This window comes from Tenebrio molitor, chromosome X (assembly GCF_963966145.1).
Source record: "Tenebrio molitor chromosome X, icTenMoli1.1, whole genome shotgun sequence".
Lineage (NCBI taxonomy): Eukaryota > Metazoa > Arthropoda > Insecta > Coleoptera > Tenebrionidae > Tenebrio > Tenebrio molitor.
This window is the reverse complement of record NC_091055.1, coordinates 10,709,608-10,729,385: the sequence shown is the minus strand read 5'-3', so window position 1 is coordinate 10,729,385 and position 19,778 is coordinate 10,709,608. Positions and strand designations below refer to the sequence as shown.

At 33.4% G+C, this 19,778-nt stretch overlaps 2 protein-coding genes across 2 annotated transcripts in view; both read right to left on the bottom strand.

Annotated features, from left to right (window-relative positions):
• Window positions 1–7,801: 7,801 nt before the first annotated feature.
• LOC138140316 (protein regulator of cytokinesis 1-like) lies at window positions 7,802–10,021 on the bottom strand. Its single transcript, XM_069061259.1, has 7 exons — window positions 9,934–10,021; window positions 9,025–9,363; window positions 8,772–8,975; window positions 8,449–8,719; window positions 8,246–8,402; window positions 8,036–8,190; window positions 7,802–7,980 (listed from the first exon to the last, which is right to left on the bottom strand). The coding sequence occupies exons 1-7, from the start codon at window positions 9,963–9,965 to the stop codon at window positions 7,924–7,926; spliced, it is 1,215 nt and encodes a 404-aa protein (XP_068917360.1). The 5' UTR covers window positions 9,966–10,021; the 3' UTR covers window positions 7,802–7,923.
• Window positions 10,022–15,571: 5,550 nt separating this feature from the next.
• Window positions 15,572–19,778, bottom strand: part of LOC138140105 (lachesin-like) — a 74,065-nt gene continuing 69,858 nt past the window's right edge. Inside the window, exons 7-10 of the mRNA XM_069060850.1 lie at window positions 17,467–17,598; window positions 17,293–17,412; window positions 16,905–17,075; window positions 15,572–16,843 (exon numbers count right to left, since the gene is read on the bottom strand). Of these exons, the coding sequence (XP_068916951.1) occupies window positions 16,491–16,843; window positions 16,905–17,075; window positions 17,293–17,412; window positions 17,467–17,598 (776 nt within the window). The 3' untranslated portion in view covers window positions 15,572–16,490. The remainder of the gene's footprint in view (window positions 16,844–16,904; window positions 17,076–17,292; window positions 17,413–17,466; window positions 17,599–19,778) is intronic.

Below are 19,778 nucleotides of genomic sequence, written 5' to 3'. Positions count from 1 at the left end.
CTTCGCAAACAGTTACCAAACAGTTACATAAAGTAAATTTTTTAATTATACTCCGATGAATCAATTAATAACCAGAACAACTGTTATATACAGGCTGATTCACGTAGCCCGTTCATTAGAAAATTTCTGATTTATCCAAATCATATTAATATGAAAATTGCTAGTTGACTATAATCGATTACTCCAAGTTCAAATGAAATATTTTAAAAATGGTGGCACTTCCGGAAATACCGGAAATCGACGCCATCTTTATTTTTTTAAATGGAAAGGCCTCATTTTGACTTCACATTTCGATTCTACGTTAAATTTTGAGTTTAGAACGTCTTTTTGTCAACACTTATCTTTCATCGTTTTTGACCTATGTCATCTTTTTTGCAAAAAAGCGAGGTTGCAGGGCTTCATTAACAAATTTATAACTCTTGAACCATCGAAAATAAATAATTGATTTTTTTTAGTTCAATTCCTAAAGACCTGGCCGATCTTTTAATAATAATAATAATAATAATAATAATGTTTATTTGCCCAACAGTTCTGGAAGAACCAATTACAGAGCAAAAATGATAAAAAAATGACATTAGTAATAATAATACATGAAACTAAATTAATGCTAAATGATATTCATCCTAACTTTTATCTTTTCCGCCATTAGTGATTTTTTTTTATGTTTCATACGCCTACTGAAATTTTTCAAAATTGCTAATCAAAAACTTCATTTTTTAAATGGCAAGCACCATTTGTGACACTAGATATAAATGTAAAATTTAATTCTAAGCCTACTTTTATTAACATTGTGTATGCCTATTCCCAGCCGTTTTGGCGTAATTTCCATTTTTTGAGTAAAATATTCTTTTTTATCAAATAATTGTTTTATTTGAATTTTTATTCTAAAATCACATGTAATAAACAGTAGATAACAACGAAATAATAAAAAATAAGCAATTCAACAAAAAATATTTTCAATGAAATCATTTACATTAAAATATTTTTTTGTTAATTTGCTTATTTTTTATTGTTTTGTTGTTATCGAATATTTATTGCAATGCTATTTTTGAATAAAAATTCAAATAAAAAATTGCTTATAAAAAAGAATATTTTATTCAAAAAATTGAAATTACGCCTAAACGGCTGCAAATAGGCATACATAATGTTAATAAGTGGCCTTAAAATTTAATTTTACATTTATATCTAGTATCAAAAGTGGTAGTTGAAGTTTTCGACATTTTTTGATTATCAATTTTAAAAAATTGCAGTAGGTGTATGAAACATTAAAAAAAAGTCGTTGATAGCGCAAAAAAGCGGTCAAATTTTTGGCAAGTCTGATGGTTCTGGTTCTGATGGTTCAGAAATGATAAATTTTTTAATGAAGCCCTGCAACCTCAGTTTTTTGCAAAAAAAAATGACATAGGTTAAAAACGATGACAGATAAGTATTGACAAGAAGATGTACTAAACTCAAAAATTAACGTAGAATCCAAATGTGAAGTCAAAATGGGGCCTTTCTACTTAAAAAACAAAGATGGCATCGATTTCCGGTATTTCCGGAAGTGCCGCCATTTTGAAAATATTTCATTTGAACTTGGAGTAGTCGATTATAGTCAACTACCAATTTTCATATTAATATGATTTTGGGAAATCAAAAAGTTTCTAATGAACGGGCTACGTGAATCAGCCTGTATATATAATATGATAACCAGAACAACTGTTATATTGCAATCTCTTTTCAACATAATGTAAAACAAGCTTTTAAACTATTGTGCGTATTGTATTAAGCCCGTCCCACTATGCATCTCGCTTTGGCATATGCGATTAGAGCAAGACGCGATTTGCACGTTTATTACATTCGCGACGTCAAATTTTTAGGTTAGGTTTTAACCAGATTTGTGATAATTTTGTTAAATTTTGCTTGAAATTTCCGCTGTATGATGGCAACGAAAAGCTACGCAGCAAGTGGACAGATTTATTTGCAGAATTTGTAATTCCAAAAATAATATTGCAATTGCGCAGAGTTCTGAAAAGAACTGTTTTGTGAAAAACAAAATGGAAACGGAGGAACGGATTTGCAGAAAAACCAAGAAAGCATGAAAGAACACGACTCAAAATCTCAAAAATTGAAATCTGTAATTGTATCTTCCTTAAATTTGACTTCGTGGCCACAACAGTTTTTCTTAACAAATCGAACATTTACCTTGTGGAACGGACTCTCTCCTGAAACTGTCAATGTACTCGTATCTACTGTCCACGCTTTTAAGAGAATGTTGGACAGAAATACATATGAATATAGTATTTAATACATACACATTTTCTTAGTTTCTTCTTAATGTTCTTTGTAAGTTGCAAAATAAATTACTTTTTGGACCTAAAGATGTCCCCGAATTCCAAACATTTTTTTTACTTTTCTCTTAAAAGCGGATACGTCTGCATAGCGGACAATGTTTTCCCAATTTTCCCCGTGTCCGTTGTAGGGAAGTTTCACTGTATAAAAATATTTGTGCGTAAACTATTTTCTACAGTATTTTTTATAGTTTTTGAAATAAAGATTAAAGAATACATTTTATTAAAACTAAAACTTATCGTAACATTTAGTCGTTTTAAAGATGTTTTTTAAAGATGGATTTAAAGATCAATATTTCATGAAATTGAGAAACACCACATCGCTAATAGTAGCGATTCCAAATCTAATTTGACTTTTTTTATAATTTAGTTAACCAATTTTTTGTAGACTTTTCATTAGTGGAAAATTATTACATTGTCGGAAAAATGTATTTAAGCATAGTACTTTGTGACAATATTTTTGTTAACGTTAAATTAAAAAATGTCCAAACATGTACATATAATAAAAGAAAAATAATTTATATTTCTGTTTAATTTGCAACATTTTTTCCAAATAAACTTTTGAAATTATGTATTATGCCTGCGTACATTGTTTTGCTTTAAATGTTTTTTTTTTTTAATACAGAGTTGACCTTAAAAACAGAATAATTTCTGTAAACGTTTCAACTGAATTTAGCCTGGAGTAAATTGTTAATTACATTTTTTTATATTTAAGTAAGTAGTTATTTTGATAAGTAGGTGTACCTACGTTTTTTTTTTATTTTACATTCTATTTATCACTATCGTTGGAGCTTACAAATATCAAAATGTCAGTAATGAATCATTTTAATACTTATAATGAACAATAACAATTGTGGATTAGTATTCGATTCGTGGGAAGATAAATTCGTATGGGGAGAATAGGGAGTGAGAGTAAAAAAATAGATGGTAAGTTATTATAGAGTCATATGTATTAAGTGTCGCTTAAAACAAGGTAGTGATTGCTTCGTAAGAGTTTCGTAAAAGTTTCTGATGATTTTCTTTTCCATTACATTAGCTTCAGCATGTTCAGGTGAGAAGATTGATTTTATTATGTTTTCAGGGAAAATTTGGATTTCGGTTGTCCCACTCTAATGGAAGCGGAATGGAGATTGGCAACACATTCACTAGGTGTGGTAGTTTTATATATGGGTGAGGAATTACATTTTAGGGTTTTTTCCCTCAACTGAAAATTAAATTTCACAAAGGGCTCCCTTGTCTGAACCGTCGTCCTCGAAGATGGGTCGCTCTTCCCGTTTGTGTTCCGCCGTGATGAGCGTCATATCTGTAATTCCTGTATAATGATCGAGGAGAAGAATATGATTTTATAAAACTGCAATTCGTCTCGAGAATTTGCGATTCATAAAGTGAGGAAATGCAGTCCGGGGAGAAGTTAATGATATTAAAATTTCGTCGAGCCCTTGAAATAAATGCACCATCGCGCCACCCCTAATCCCGACACGGGCACGACAAGACATTGCAAGCGAGCAGGATAACGATATAATCTTCCATTCATTTTGGTTTATGACTCGCCGAAATCATACCCCGCACCGGTGTGTTATTAATTATTTCTGAATTCATACTAAAATTAATAAATTATTGCCTCAAGAGTCCGGGGAGTAACAATATTTTTTTTTCCGACAACGGGACGACATTCTCCACTAGACATATACGTTATGGCGTTCATCGCGGAAGTAATCATACGTTAATAGACGGAAGGGTTGTTCTATTTTCGTTCAGCTGCAACCAATTGGCTCTGTTGTCACTGATTGGCGTATTCCCTTTAGTGAAAACGTTCGTAAACTACAATAAATCAGAACGGTATATATCACCATTATAATTTAGCGAGCCATTGATTTGAATAACGAAAGCTGGAGACTGTGCTCATTATGGAATAGACTATTTCTTAAATCAGATTGCTGTTCAACTCTAGATTATCTTGGCTCTTTTAAATATCAATTTCAACTGTTCACACCTCATTAAGTTTCAATTTTACAGCTATTGTCCCATCTAGGTTACAGCCTGGGGTAGCATGCATCGGAAATCCAAGCACGACACGCGTATTCCGCCGCCTGTCTACCAATTATCTTCTGCGACCTTCCCACCGTCAAAGAATCTTCTCGTTCTGCAGACCCCAGAAGATGATTAATAGTTCCTCTTGTTTCAACGTCTGTCCCAAACTTACCCTAATTGTTTTCCTGTTTAACATTTCTAAGGTGTAATTGTTCCAATAAACATTTTCCATTTGTTATCATCAAAGGATTACCTTAACCTACTCACGTTTACCCCAATATTAACACCAGTTCACTCATTACTCACACCCATCACCTCTACTTAAACCTTGTCAACCGAACACGATTACCGCACAACAAATTAAACCCAATAAATGGATCGTATTAACTAAACCACTAGCATATTAAAATAATCACATCGCTCATTTATACCCCTACATCAGTGGCGTCTCGTCTCTTAAACTATCAGTTCAGATAAAAACCATTTTCGTTAACAATAACAAAATGATAATCACAACAAAAACAACTTGACATTTCATTTACTCGTAATAGGTTCAAACCTTTAAATAATGAAAATACGAGTGACCTTCACGTCATTAATAATTTTATATTAGTAATTAATTATTAATATTTCAAAAAAAAAAAATTGTGCTAGTATAGAAATTTATTTTACGGAAAACCTTGAAATATAAAATGTTTTCAATAAAACACATATGTAATTGGAAAATTCCTATAAATGATAGAATTCACAATTTTTGGAGTAAAAAATTTAAATACATATACACATATAGCACATTCTTCAACGAACGTATAATGATGAACTAAAAATTCTGGAAATTTGAAGGTTCTCTTACAAAACCGTTTAAATGATAAAGAATATTTTTTCTCCACCACTATTGTAGAATGAATGCATTCTTGTTGGATATTCAATGAAAGCATGATATCAATTCCACACCCAGTGATAAAATATACAGAAATCCACGGTTATCCGCCAATCACATCCCTCGTATTTTCATTCTATCAGGGGCAGATCGTCAATCGGATGTGTTTCTAAAAAATAAGTCGCGCATCGTGCAGCAACCGCTAAACGAGACACATTTTAATTGTCAAATTTTCAAAGATTGTTTCTTCTTGGTATAGTCTTGGAGAAAGTATAGTCTTCAACTCGCGTATAATGGCTATTAGTCACTCGGATAATTTCACCACTCGCCTACGGCTCGTGTTGGGATTTTCATCCTCTTGAATATTCTAATACGAGCCGTAGGCGAGTGGTGGAATCATCCGAGTGACTAATAGCCATTATACGCGAGTTGAAGACTATAGGTATTTTCTCCAAGACTATACCAAGAAGAAACAATCTTTGAAAATTGCATTAATTTGATTTTTAATATTTGACAATTAATATTGTGTCTCGTTTAGCGGTTGCTGCGCGATGCGCGATTTATTTTTTAGAAACACATCCGATTGACGATCTGCCCGTGATGAAAATACGAGGGATGTGATTGTGATTGTTTTATCGAAACGTTTGTCTACTTGAAATCGTGCCAAAATTATACTTGCTACCCCGAATGACAGAAAAACTTGACATTTTAGGTTGCTCGTACCTCAAAACTGCCTGCCAAATTTGAAAATTTTCAGCGTTTCGCATATCTACTCTGGTTATTTTTTTGTGGTTTAAAATTACATAGGTATCGTGATTTCCTTTTTTTTGTGAATAAAGCCAAATATGATACCTTCGTCTTTTTGTCCTCCTCACTCTCGGATGTAACTAGAGTTTCATATGTAATAATTATTGTACTCATGATTGGTGTAAATTTCTAGACAAGAACATTCGTTGTGTAGCTGTAGATGCTCCCAAAGGAGATAACAAGTGACTTGGAAATATATTAGGAGTGCAGGATTGCATTCTCTGGTGTCTGTTATGCACTTTCTCCTCTGCTGAGATATTTGTACAAATACAAGTTTTATTAAATATATGTATTCTTGGTCTACGAAACTTGAAGTGTAACTCGAAGGCTACAATTGGAGCCAAATGACCCCAGCGTAAAACCCCCTAGTACCATCCACAAATTGCATCCTTCAAATTCGTGGCCCGAGCAATGCAGAACTGCGTTTGTCAACGTCTAGTTTTGCTTACTTTGTAATAAAAACACTCTTGTTCGATACTTCCCTAGAAAGTGAGTCTATATCCATAGTTACCAGTGGGTGAAGGTTTCTCTTTCGTTCACTTCACTTTCGCTCATCGTTTTTCCCTTTATTGACGTTTCTTTGTTTATTTTGTATTTTATTTTTTTCCATAGCAACACATTCTTCCGAACATGTGATTTATTTTTATTTAACATTTTGAATACAAAGTTACGGACTCACTTTCTAAGGAGGTATTGAATAAAACCAAGTACAGCATTCGAGAGTAAGGCCGCTTTCTTTCACTCAGCTCCGCTTCGTGGATGAACAGGGAATTCGCGTGGACGAAACGCAATTCGCGTGAACGAAACCTTTGCCTTCCTCACTCTTGCTGTAAATAACTATTGATCGAGGGCATGCACACCATTAATTACTCAAACATTAAATCAAAACCTAAATAAACAATTTTTTACACATACGGTCTAGTAAATTCTAACAGAGATCAATTATATCCCTGTCGGGCAAAAACTGAAATTGTAGTTTTCGTTTATTTTTTCCTAGTATGTACCTACGTAATTCAATCAGTTTTTTTTTTGTTCTTTCAACTGTGATCCTAAAGAAAATGTAAAATATTGCTAACAACATACCTCAATCATTCTTTTTTCATATCAAGACAGATTAAATATAATTTGAATGATGGCTTATCTACCGGCAGGATAAAATGTAGCTATATTTTATTTTCTAAAGAAAACTGCTCCTCACTTGATTATAAGCAGATATTTTACACATCATAAAAGATGGTACATGCAACCAATACTCTAAAATGTACACATCGTAGTATTTATAGATTCTCAATAGGTGATTTTGAACAAGTTCTTCAAGACTAGCCAGACATTGCAATCCACTGGAACCAGGATGGTGGCGATTCTGTCCTAGGTACAGAAGAGGTTACGAAAATGATCTTTAGACCACTCTTGTGTTGATTTATGTCCTGGGGCAGAATCTTACTGAAAACTTTATTCTCTGTTGCAAAATTTCTCGTGACTCCAAGAACACATCTCCTAAACCTTGAGACACGTAGTACAATACATTAGTGCCTTAAAATTTTGTCGATGGATAACCAGTTCTCTGACGTAAAGTGTTTCAGTCAATGAGCTTTTCATGAACAAGAATAAAATTTTGTTCTGCTTAGCTGACGAAACTCCGAGGATCAAAATGTTTTTAAGTTAACTGACTGGTAAAAAATTGCTATTTAAAATAAATACCAGAAAAAAATAAATCTAAAATTTAAATTAAATAATACATTTTTTTTAAATAAATTACTAAACAAAAATGAAACAACTAAAATTATGTATTTACAAGTCAAGAAAAAATTAATTAAGTTTTCTATAAATAAAAATATTTTCCAATCTAACACTAAGCATCAAAAAAAAAAATAATTAAATCTCTTTGAAGATACTCGTACTTCTTGGCACATTTTTCTCCGTCACTTCTTTCTGCAAGCGATCAACAAAATTTTACTTAAACTTACTCTTTTTATGAACGCAATACCTCAAATTCGCTATAGACAGTAGTCCAAGACCCCTCACTATCGTCTTCATGGACCAGTTTCAAACTAACTCTGGACGGCTTCCAGTCCAGCGACTTCTTCGGCGAAGAATTAGTTCTAGTTTCGTTCAGTTTAAATTTAGGCAAAGTAATAGTTTCTGCAACAAATACTTGATTCGATTTGAAGTACTAAAGCGCATTTACAATGGATACTTTTGTTTGCAGGCGTTTTCCTTGGTTTTGTTCTCTCAATAGGTTGAGTTCTTACCATTTTCTTGTTGCTTCGTACACCGGGAGTGGGAGTAGTGCAGGTAGATCCAGATTTAGGTGGTTTAGAGGTGGGAGTTCTGGGACTCCTTTCTGAAAAATACTAAACAAAAAATCTTGTTTTTTTTTATCTTGATGTTTATACAGACCCTCTTCTTGTATTGTTTATTCAAATATTCTACCATCGTTTGGTCGAAAATTAACAATGGTTGGCCATTTTGCTCCAAATAATCGTCTGCCATTTCCATTAAATTATCTTCGATTTTCTTGATGCGTGCTTTTAATACGTCTGTTTTTCTAGCTACTTTGAGCAATTCACCTCCACGATTTTTATAGAGCTGATCTCGATCCACGTTCACCTCCATTTCCATAAGATTGTCTTTTAATTTCGTATGTTCATTTAGTTTTTCCATTACAGCTCTAAAACGGAATGAAATACATTTGTGTAAAGAAATTATTCAAAGATTCATACTTATGCTCTTCGTAGAAATTTTTCCATTTGGTTATTTCTTCATCAAACCAACCCACTACTTCTGTGCTGTATGTAAAAGTATTAATCAGAGGAAAACCATTTTTTATTGTAGCACCGCAATAGCAGTTTTCCCATAATTTTTCCAATTCGGTCTTTTTTCTCTCTATTATTTCTTTTAAATTGTCCCTTTTCAAAATCTCTAACCTGAAGATCTGATGACATAAAAAACGTTTTCACAGCTGCTTTCACTCACTTTTCAATTTTTGATTTCAATAGTTCGGTCGTTTCGAGTAATGACAATTTTTTGGAAATTTTGGGAGATGATTCAATTCCTAATTCTGTCTCCAACTTTGATAATTTTTTTGTGTAGGTGTCGTAAATTTCGAGATATTTTTCGTACAATATTGTTATGTCGAGAATCAAATCGTCGAACTTCTCTTCGACAGTTTGAAAAAAAATTTTAATATTTGTTTTATTACCCTTTTCCGTTCCATCTATTTTTGTTGCAGTTTCCAACCACAAAAGGGCAGCGTTTTTCACCATTTTTTGTAAATTTTCAATAAATTCTTCTTTCCACCTTTGACTGCTTATGCTGTAAACAAAGATACAACGTGTAACAGAAATAAGTACATTAATTTTAACTGGTAATAGAACTCGTCAAAAGGAACAACTTTTCTATCTACCATTTTGCCGAAAAACGATGTTTAATTCCAAAAAAAAAATTGGAGAGATTTTTCACTAAAATAACCCTACGCCACTAAATACTGCAATGGCTAATTGAGATCAGCGCTAATATGAAAAAAACGTCCATTTTCACCCAGAAAACGTGTTTTAACGCAGAAATTGAAATTCAAAGAAATCTCCCCGTATAGCAAAAAATCCACTTCGTAAGAATCTGGTTGTTTCAGGTTTTTAGGTAGCTTAGTTTTGGAGATATGAACGGTTTTAGGAAAATATTTCCTATTTTTTTAAGCCACTACGCAACGTTCTTCGCCAAAATGGCAGAGAGAAAAGTAGTTCCTTTTGATGAGTTTTATTACCAGTTAAAATTAATGTACTTATTTCAGAAAAACCCTGTATATTAAAAAAAAACATTATCGTTAAAAACCAAGTGAGTTCCTCAAACAACAAAAATAAGCAAAAGTCAATCATTGTCGCTTACACAGGTTCTATTTCACTTTGACACTTAGCCATGTCTGTCAGCACTAACGTGGAAGAATTTTATTGAAAGTAAACTTCTTCACTAACCGATAATTTGGTAGGAAGAGTTTTTACAGTTCAAAAGAACACACATTAAAAACAACTGAACATCACTGATAACGCGAAATTCTCATTGTCATGATCAAAAAAAAATTTTTTGTTCTAAAACCAAAATTAATATTGGATGCGAAGACGTAATATTTTTTACATTAAGTCGTACAATCTTCGTAAATTAGTGTGATGAAAAATGATATTTGGTAATTTTATAGACTTAAATGTATGTGAACATAAACATTATATTATTTTGCACACTTGCCCCAGTTCCGCCGGTGATTCTATGCAGTTGAGAAGGTGCGAAGAAGAATATTTTTGGCAATAACACAATTAGGATTGTTTCTACGATAAAAACTGTTTATACCAATTTTATAGATTATTAAATTTTAAACAAAACCTCTTCCACAAAAATTTCTGTATGAGCAATAATTTCCGAGATATCCCCGCTAATATGTTGGTTTGTTAATGATGTAAATCAACCGAATCTGTGCGAACATGATTACCTATTTAAGGTAGATGTACTTAAGCTGAAGGCAATAAAAAATTACTTTAATTTATGTATACAAATTAAGAAATGCTACTGTTGATCTGAAAGATTTTTTTTTGGCACCCTTAATGAAAAAGTAATTTTACGTACTCCCATGCGGACGAGAAGTAATTCTTTTTCGTACGCACTTTTTCGTACGCGCTTTTTCGAACGCACTTTTTCCGCTGGACTTTTCTGACCATGGACCGTGGCGCCATCTGTTGGTCTGTTCAATAAGTTAACAACGAAACCGACAAAACCGAGTAAACCGACTGAAAACAAACGAATGACAGTTAAATTTAACCAAAGTAATTTATTTACCCGAAAAAGTGTTATGTATATCGTTTATTTCTGGTGTTTATTTGGTGCATAATAAGAAAATGAACATTCATTCATATAATCGATAGCAACAGCGTGATGAAGAAATGTCTAATACAACAGTGAAAGTGAGGAATAAATGTGTAATACGCCGCCGTACATCGCAAATGATAATCGCAATAATTGTCCTGTCACCATCAATTATGTAAATAAGTAATTGTATTGTAAATAGTAAATTTCTCATTTTATTGGAAAGCTGATAAAAATACTATTAAAAAATTGTTACTATGTATTAATAAATGTATCTATTTGAAAAAAGTAGATACAAAATAAATTTGTAGTTTTTCCAATGATGTCTTTTGTTTTGTAGTTCGTGTGGTCGCCTTGTAATGCAAAGCTCAATGTGTAAACCATTTTCATTGAGACAGTCAACAGTGTTGTTGTTATTGTTATCTACTATTTATTGCAATTCGATTTTTGAATAAATATTTAAATAAAACAATTCCTTGATAAAAAAAAAAGAATATTTTATTCAAAAAATAGAAATTACACCAAAACGGCTGGAAATAGGGATACATAATGTTAATAAAAGTAGCCTTAAAATTAAATTTTACATTTATATCTAGTGTCAGACATGGTAGTTGCCATTTAAAAAAATGAAGTTTTGGACATTTTTTATTATTAATTTTGAAAAATTGTAGTAGGCGTATGAAACAAAAAAATATCACTAATGGCCCAAAGGATCGATCAAACCTTTAGGGATTCAATTTTAAAAAAATTCATTGTTTTTTTCCAATGATTCAGGAGTTATACATTTTTAAATAAAGCCCTACAACTCCGCTTTTTGTGAAAAACAAGACATAGGTCAAAAACGATGACATATAAGTGTTGACAAGAGGACGTGGTAAACTCAAAATTTAACGTAAAATCCAAATCTGAAATCAAAATGGGGCCTTTTCATTTAATAAACAAAGATGGCGTCGATTGCCCGTCTTTTCGGAAGTGTCAGCATTTTGAAAATATTTTATTTGATTTCGAGCAGTCGATTATAGTCGGCTACCAATTTTTATATTAATACCATTTTGGGAAATCAGAAGGTTTCTAACGAATGTGCTACGTGAATCACCCTGTATTTGCAATAATTTAACGTTTAAGTGTATTTCAGTTAAATTTTAATTTTCATAAATTAGTAAGTATGCTATCATTTAAAAAAAAAAATAATAACAAAATTACATGGGGATCGGGAAAGTGATAAATGGAAACGAAACAAAAAAGTGAAGTGAAGAAATGTTAAGAAAGATGCAAATCAATTAATTTTTACTTGATTTATAAACATTTACTACTTACATTTATTACATTACATTACATTTATTCGCACTTTTTACACATTTTCCTTTGTAACATCCAAGACCCTTTCCACACTAAAGTAAAAGTAAATCATTTTCTTTGGGAATTCGATTATAACAAAAAATGATCTTCAAAATCTTTCATTTAATTTGCTTTAAATGAATCCTGAAGTAAGTATATGATTCTTCTGCATTTTTAACACTTGGGAAAACGCTTCCTCGCCAAGAAAACCATTCACTGTTGGTTCCTTGGAGCTCTCGTGGTCGGGGAGGCTCCTCCAATGTCCATTGTTCTGAATTAGGTGTGATCCGGCGCAGTGTGTGAAATGAAGCCAAGCCACCCATTAATCGGGATATGGATATGGATATAAATCTGATTACACCTTTCCTTTTGACGATTACCGATATTATTCCAGTGAACGTTTTCATCGCATCGCGTCATTTCAAAGTTGAGTATCACAGAATTGAAGTATGATTCATTGATTCTTTGGCTCAAAAGGAGCATCTCGAAAAGAGCAACCCAACGGTGTTAAATTCAATGCAATACCATGGCAATTGGCTAATAAGGGAAGGATTGTCGACTGAATTAGTATATTTGAAGAAAAATTAAAATCCATTTTTTTTAGTTTTAGTATTAGTCTAGTTAATAATACCCCCATGCTTTTGACTGATGGAGGTTTGCTTCAGTGTTCACCGGTAAGCCATACCGATGTCATCGACTTGTAACTAAATAATTACTTAAGTAGAACTCGCATAGTATCAAAATAAGTGAATCATCTCTTAAGAAAAATTAAAATTTGATGTGGATTCATAATTTTTATGAAAACAGTTTAAAGAAATATCATCTGTTTGTTTTTATTCTAAGCAGATTTCTGAGTTAGTGTATATTAGGCACATAAAGTAAAAGTGTTGCTCTTGTAAACCTTGTAAATGTAAACTACGTACAGAGAAAATCCTCTGGCTTTTGAATAATTGTTTTTATAATTCAGAACGTTTCAGCGCTTTATACACACTTCCAAGATGAGCTTTTTGAAGTTTGAGCATTCTTGGTAGTGCTTTCCTGGAAGATGATATTGTAAGAGGCAGAGCATGTATTTAATATTCCCCTCTGTAGAATTAAACAAATGTTTTAAAAATAGGAACGTGCGTGGAGACACACATGAAAGGATCCTAATTTTACAATGAATAATTTGGCGAGCCGATAAAAATATGTTTACAGTGCGTGCACGTATTATTTATAAATCACCGCGACGTGTGGTACGTATTAAATTAATTAATCGAATTAAATCCGGATAAGTATACTGGTATTTTTCAATTATACTAATTATGTCTGTGAATTTTGCGCTAGCTCGCTACTGTGAAAGCTATTGCACTTTAAAACACTTTTGTTTCCAATTTCTTTCGAGTTCTCGCCGTCTACTCATTCATTTACGCTAGATTAGTTTTCATTGTTTCTTAATTTTTCCACCACAAAACCAAATTTCATTTAATTTGCATAGTTTACGCAGCTCATCAGTGCTCACGTTTGGACAAGCCCAATAAATTAATCATCCTAAAAATAATATCATCGTCACTTTTTGTTCCCTCGTTCCTAATAACATAAATAGATAAATATTGATTAACCTTTTTTCGTCCACTGAAACACACACACACACACACACGCTTAATATTCTTGCAGTGTCTAATTCCAGGAATTATAACAGAGATAGATTTTTGTGATTGTTTTTTTTTTCTTTATTACCTGGTTCAGATTTATACAAGTTTTTTTTCACTTGTCCCATCAATATTTCTCTCTCGTTTGTTTAAATTTAAAAACATAACATAAATAGGACAAATTGTGTTTGCAATCTAACAAAAGTGCCGAACCGTAGTTACTTAGGTGTCTGAGTAGTTTGTTATCTGAAAGTCGGAAATTTGCGACAATAAAATGTCTGGGGCTTTCCGTTACTTTATTCTCCCATAAACTATATAAATAAACTCAAAGCTATTCTCTAAATTTCTTTTGAAACGGTCGGAAATTTCATAAGAACCTTTAAACATTCTCGGCTTCTACTTTGTTTGTGCAGTAAAAACTACCAAAGTGATACGGTTGAATTTTAAATATGTCTAGATTGGTGGTTTCTAAGAGGGTGAACCCACCTAAAGCTCAACTCAGGGGTGCCGATGTCTCGTATAATATGACACTAACCGTTGGAGTAGGTATGCACTGCGAGCCACCTAATTAACTACATTATAAACTCCCAAAATATCTTCCTCATAAACACAACTCCTCGCACAAATAATTAAATATTGTTGTAAATTAAAATAAGTAATTAATAGTTGTGCAAGTCTAAAAAGCAACTTTTGCTCGAAATAATTACTTTAATGGGGTTCTAAACAATAGTATTGTGGTGTAATCAGGCGATTGCGTCGCTGTTTGCAAATAGTCCTTTCAGTATTTGTACACGGTCGCACTTTGCCACCAGAAACAATACGGCCATACTTAATCAATTAAACATTTTCAGGTGGAATCGATAGTAAGTTCGTGAAAGAGTCAACTCCAAAGTCAATATTTGTCCCGGAATGTCCATCAATAGGCTCTCGATTTAAATAGTTGTTGTTTTAGTTGAAGTTTCGGCCAAAAAGTTAAGTGTGTAACGTTTCACGAGATAACTACCTCCTAAAATATGCTCCGTGTTTTGGCACAACATTATACGTTTAGAACGAGAACACGCACATGCTTTTATCTTGTTCTGTGATATTCATTTGAACATATTAATAATTCTATTTGTACAATTTACTTTAAAGAGCTCTAGTATTAGGGCTGTTTTACTCATCTTTTGAAACGAAAGTTACGGCACATCGTCGGACCTAAAACAAACAAAGTTACATTTATGCGGTATTTTTGATTTAAATATGGACAACCCAACTTTGAAGTGTCTAATTACACCGCATTTCATCTCCAGAGTAAATCATTTCATTCCCTCCAATTACAGAGACTCTATATGTTATTTCAGAAATTTTCTTTTCTTCTGGCGACTCACCAAGTAGTTACACCTTCGATTACAACATTCAGGTAGGTGGCGCTCTCCACAAGATTTACAAGAAAAATATAAAAGAAAACTTCTTCGTTTGTACATTTCAGACACAGAAATCTCGTTTCGCAGAATACTGTAACGTGTCGTGTCAGTTTGATTTGGACTCTCGCGTCGAGATGGCGCAGTGCTGCAGTGTTTTGATCGAGGTTCGCGATGCTGCCACTGTCGAGTGGCGCCATCTATGTACGAGTTTGCATTAATTTAGTTAAACTGCTGGTAATGGCATTATTTAAAGTGATACGAGTTCCAGAATTAGAGATTTGTAATGAAGCCACCGACTAATTATATAAATGATTTATTGAATTATATTATTGTCATCAATGTACAAGTTTTACTTGTATGAGGTGAGGTATATATGTATTTATTTATACATTACACCAAGTAAATACATAATAACAAATTCTCATAACAGTTCATTCTTTATATACTCTATTCTAGACAAACAATATTATGATTGTTCTTTTTATTTATTTTAATTACAAAATTACTCTGTGGTAATTCGGTTAAAAAAAATAAAAGTAACCTAGTAATAACAGCCCACGATAAATAAAATATATTTTCTAGAGAAATAAATAACACAGTAACGTACATGTTGTAAGTTTACAACAAGAATAAAATTAATTTGGTTATTTTATTATTTGTTACATTTGTATACAATATGTAAATATGACTTTATATGCCACCAAATGTGTATAAAAAATGATAAATCACAAATATGTATAGTTTCTCATTCGGAAGACATGAAGGATTTTATTACTAAACGTTAAAACGATCGTTGTATCGTCAAAAAAAAAAAAATATACAAAAGCCGGTCGTAGGTATATTTATTGTGTATATATTAAAAAGGCTATTGTCCTTCATATTGAAATATGTTGGATATTGTCATTTAAATTCCATGTGTGATGCTAAGCGAAAAGAGATAGGGTAGCCACTAGCGGATATGGTTCGAGTTTGTCTTTATTGAATTCAGTTAAATGAGTGAGGAAATCATTTCCACTAACAATCGCAAATGGGAAGACATGGTGATATGAAACTCAGAATGAGTTCAAAATGTACAAGGAAGACGTTCGCCGGATAAAATTCTTTACTAATTTGGGAGTACTGAAACTTATGCGGCGTAAAACATTGAATCAACATCGTAATAGGTCAGGTGTCCCCTTTGTTTCCTCCGAATAACGTATCTAATGATAAATAAAAATTAAACAATTTCCCTATATACAGTGTACAGTTGAAACATAACAAATCCAATAAAAGTATAACAACAAGATGTTTCGAAGGGCAAACCCACTGCCGCGTTTCGATGAAAGTGGTTCCAAGGAGGTGATCGACTAGCACTTGGTACCGACATCTGCGAAGGCGTTTGAGTTTTTAGTTCTGGTAACAACAGCGTAGTCATCTCGTGATCCTCTTCGCTCTTGCTGTCACCGCTTTCCTTCTTCTTCTGCTGTTTGTACTTCTTCGGTTTGTCTTTGTTGGGTGGTTTCCGCGGTTTTGTCTCTACGTAGCGCGGCGTACTCGCGGTACTCGTCGACTTCACGATCACTTGGCGCTCTGAAACGGAACGATAAGTCGAAAGTTGTGAGTCGACACTCTAGGTCTGTGGAGGTGGTACCTTGGAGACGTACCGTTCCTTCGGCTTTACCCAAAGCGTTGGACGAGCTGCAGGTGTACCCCCCGAAATCCCGCTTCTCTAGATTACGTATTGTCAGGTTCATAAGCAGAGAGTACTCGTTAATTGGGACTTCTTCGATAACGTATTTTTCGCTAGGAATGAGTTTTTCTCCTGGAAGAGTTACGATTGTAGTAATGTGGTGAGGACAGAGAGTTAAATTATGAGGAGGAGAACGTCGTGAATTAGGTTTAAGGTGTGATATATGAAGTGCCTAAAAGAAATGGACTGGGGAGTATAATTTGAAATGTGTAGGTATCGAGCTATGTCCGGTAATACACTATATATGACTTTGTGCCGGTTAAGCTAGACCCGAGGGAGTCGCGCTTACCGGTGCTCCGCATCCAGTGGTTCATAGCTTTGGGGGATGCTTCAACGTAGCACTGGATGAGAACGTCGCGTGCAACGGGGGCGGCGACCAACTGATTCGACACCCTGATCAGCGGATGAACTGCAAAATATGGGGTTAATGCGGACAAATCTGGTGATCCGTGGGGTCACTTACAGTGAACTTTCACAATGAATCGTTTACTGACAGTAGGGGGTACGCCGTTAGAGGCGATGCACAAGTAAGGCCCCATGTCTGTGCGCTGCACATTCGTCAGCTTCAGCGTCTCCCCTTCGAAAGATTGCAAAACTGCAAATGAGCAGATCAATTGTTATATCGAGATAAATACATAGTCAATATATTTGGCGCAGTCAAACACAGACTTATACACGTATATGAAATGTACGCCCCATACGTCGCGATATTTCAAAATGCCAAGAAATAATGTCGAGCTAGGGCAGCGTGAGCCATTGCGACTGCGAATCGTCGCGGTCACCATCCAACCAATTGGAAGAATAAAGACAAATGTTTAGTTGGGTTCTCAAGCGCTAGCGGATATAAATGCCACTCGCAATGCTTGTTCTGTTTGATGAAACGTACTCGCTCCGCACAACCATCATTCTACAAATTAATAATACCAAAGGAAAACTCCTAGAACGGACGGAGTTGATGTTTGGACACGCGCTGGATCTCAATACACCTGGATCGTTTTAGCGAGACGCGAGATAATGGATAATTTGAAATTTAAATCAGAAGAGATTTATCGGCTAAATGCACTCAGCTAAGACTTGTCCCAACTACAAATGCTACGACTCGCCTGAATTTTTTATTACGTACACTTTATTATATGACTGGATTAATTAAGCTTGCAAAATTACTTATTTTACAACTTCACATCAAGACGTACTTTAGGAGGATGTGTACTATTGATACTATCTATACACAGCAGATTTTCCAAAGCCATTCTTTATCCTTTCCGATGCACAAATATTTACTACCGGTGAAAAGTTCCTGAACATACGCAAATACGGGAAAAAAGAGGGAAATACCGTGTTGGCAGTTGTACTCTGATAATTTCCACGCACATGAATATTTTCATTCGATAATGCCAAGGTGTTTATAAGTCATAAAAACTAAATATATTAGCTGTTAATGTCAATTTATTTTCACCTCTAGTATTACTGTGGTGAAGCTAATTAATGTAGACTTTGGTGATTGTAGGATTTCGTGTTGGCAAGCGGAAAAGCAATGTGGAAAGAAAACGTGCGTAAACATGAATTCTTGTACAAGAAAGTCATCCTGCGAGCGGAGAAATTAATTATGTTACAATAAAAAAAACCTTTCTGTGGCAATGGATTGTTAAAAAAAAAATAATATGGAGCGCACAATATACAAAATTAATGACAAAGCAGTCGAAATACTATTTACAAATAAGTAAACGAGGTTTCAAAATACAGAGATCGTCCATTACTTTTCTAATGGAATTTAATCTTACAATGAGAATGTATTTTCAAGAATTCGACTTGCAGGAAAAGAAGAAAATAAGTTTGAAATTATTGTTAAATGGAAAAATCAAAACCACCAGTCTTCAGATTTGTCACCCATGGAAATTTTTTGGAGTTGACTTGATCGAAAGGTTGCTCCTAGCAATGGAATCATTTGTGGAAAATTTTTCAACACTATCAGAACTGAATTTTACAATAAACATCTAAAAGTAATATCTTTTTGGAAAGCGGATGCCAAAACTAAGGAACGATATTTTAATTAAAATAATATTTAGGTTAATATTTGCGTTTTGATTTTCTGCAGATTTTTTTCGGTTGCAAATTTTGAACAACAGAAAATATAATGTGATTAAGACAATAAATCACATGCCCCCATATTCTAATTTCTAATCTGATAATTAAATTAGTATTAATGCAACGAAGCAATTTGCCTTTAAGTATACAGGGTATTTTACGAATGATAATAAAGAGCCCGGCGGAATTGAAAATGCAACCCACAATACATTTCCAACGTTAACCTGGCTATTTTAAATATCGTATTGTTTTAAAATGAAATTATCAATCCATGATGGCTTTGCTTCCAATAATTTTATTTGTCACAACTGACATTTACGAAAAAATTAAAATACGACGATTAAAATGTATTCGAACGACGAGAAAACAGCTGCCGTTGCGCGTTTATGAAAACAATAAAGATTTTCCTAAAAACTCTTCGTTTTTTCACAATTTTATTTATCCAAGCGAATGACGTTTATGTCAAAATTTACGAAACTGCACAGCTAACTATGTTTTGTGTTTTTTTTATATAAAAAAATATACATCTACGTTAACTTTGCAAATGTATTGTGGGTTGCAATTTCAATTCCGTCGCACTCATTATCACTCGTGAAATACCCTGCATATAGTTTATAGATAATGTACAATAACAGCGGGTCGATTACAGAGCTCTGAGGGACGACCAGAAAATTCAAATTACATAATTAT

Excerpts from the sequence above, each read along its gene's own strand:
- LOC138140316 (XM_069061259.1), bottom strand. The coding sequence starts at position 9,965 with ATGGCTAAGTGTCAAAGTGAAATAGAACCTGT. Across the intron at positions 9,364-9,933 it reads CAAAGTGAAATAGAACCTGT|CATAAGCAGTCAAAGGTGGA; the intron begins GTAAGCGACAAT and ends CTTTGTTTACAG. Across the intron at positions 8,976-9,024 it reads TTGAAATCAAAAATTGAAAA|GTTAGAGATTTTGAAAAGGG; the intron begins GTGAGTGAAAGC and ends TCAGATCTTCAG.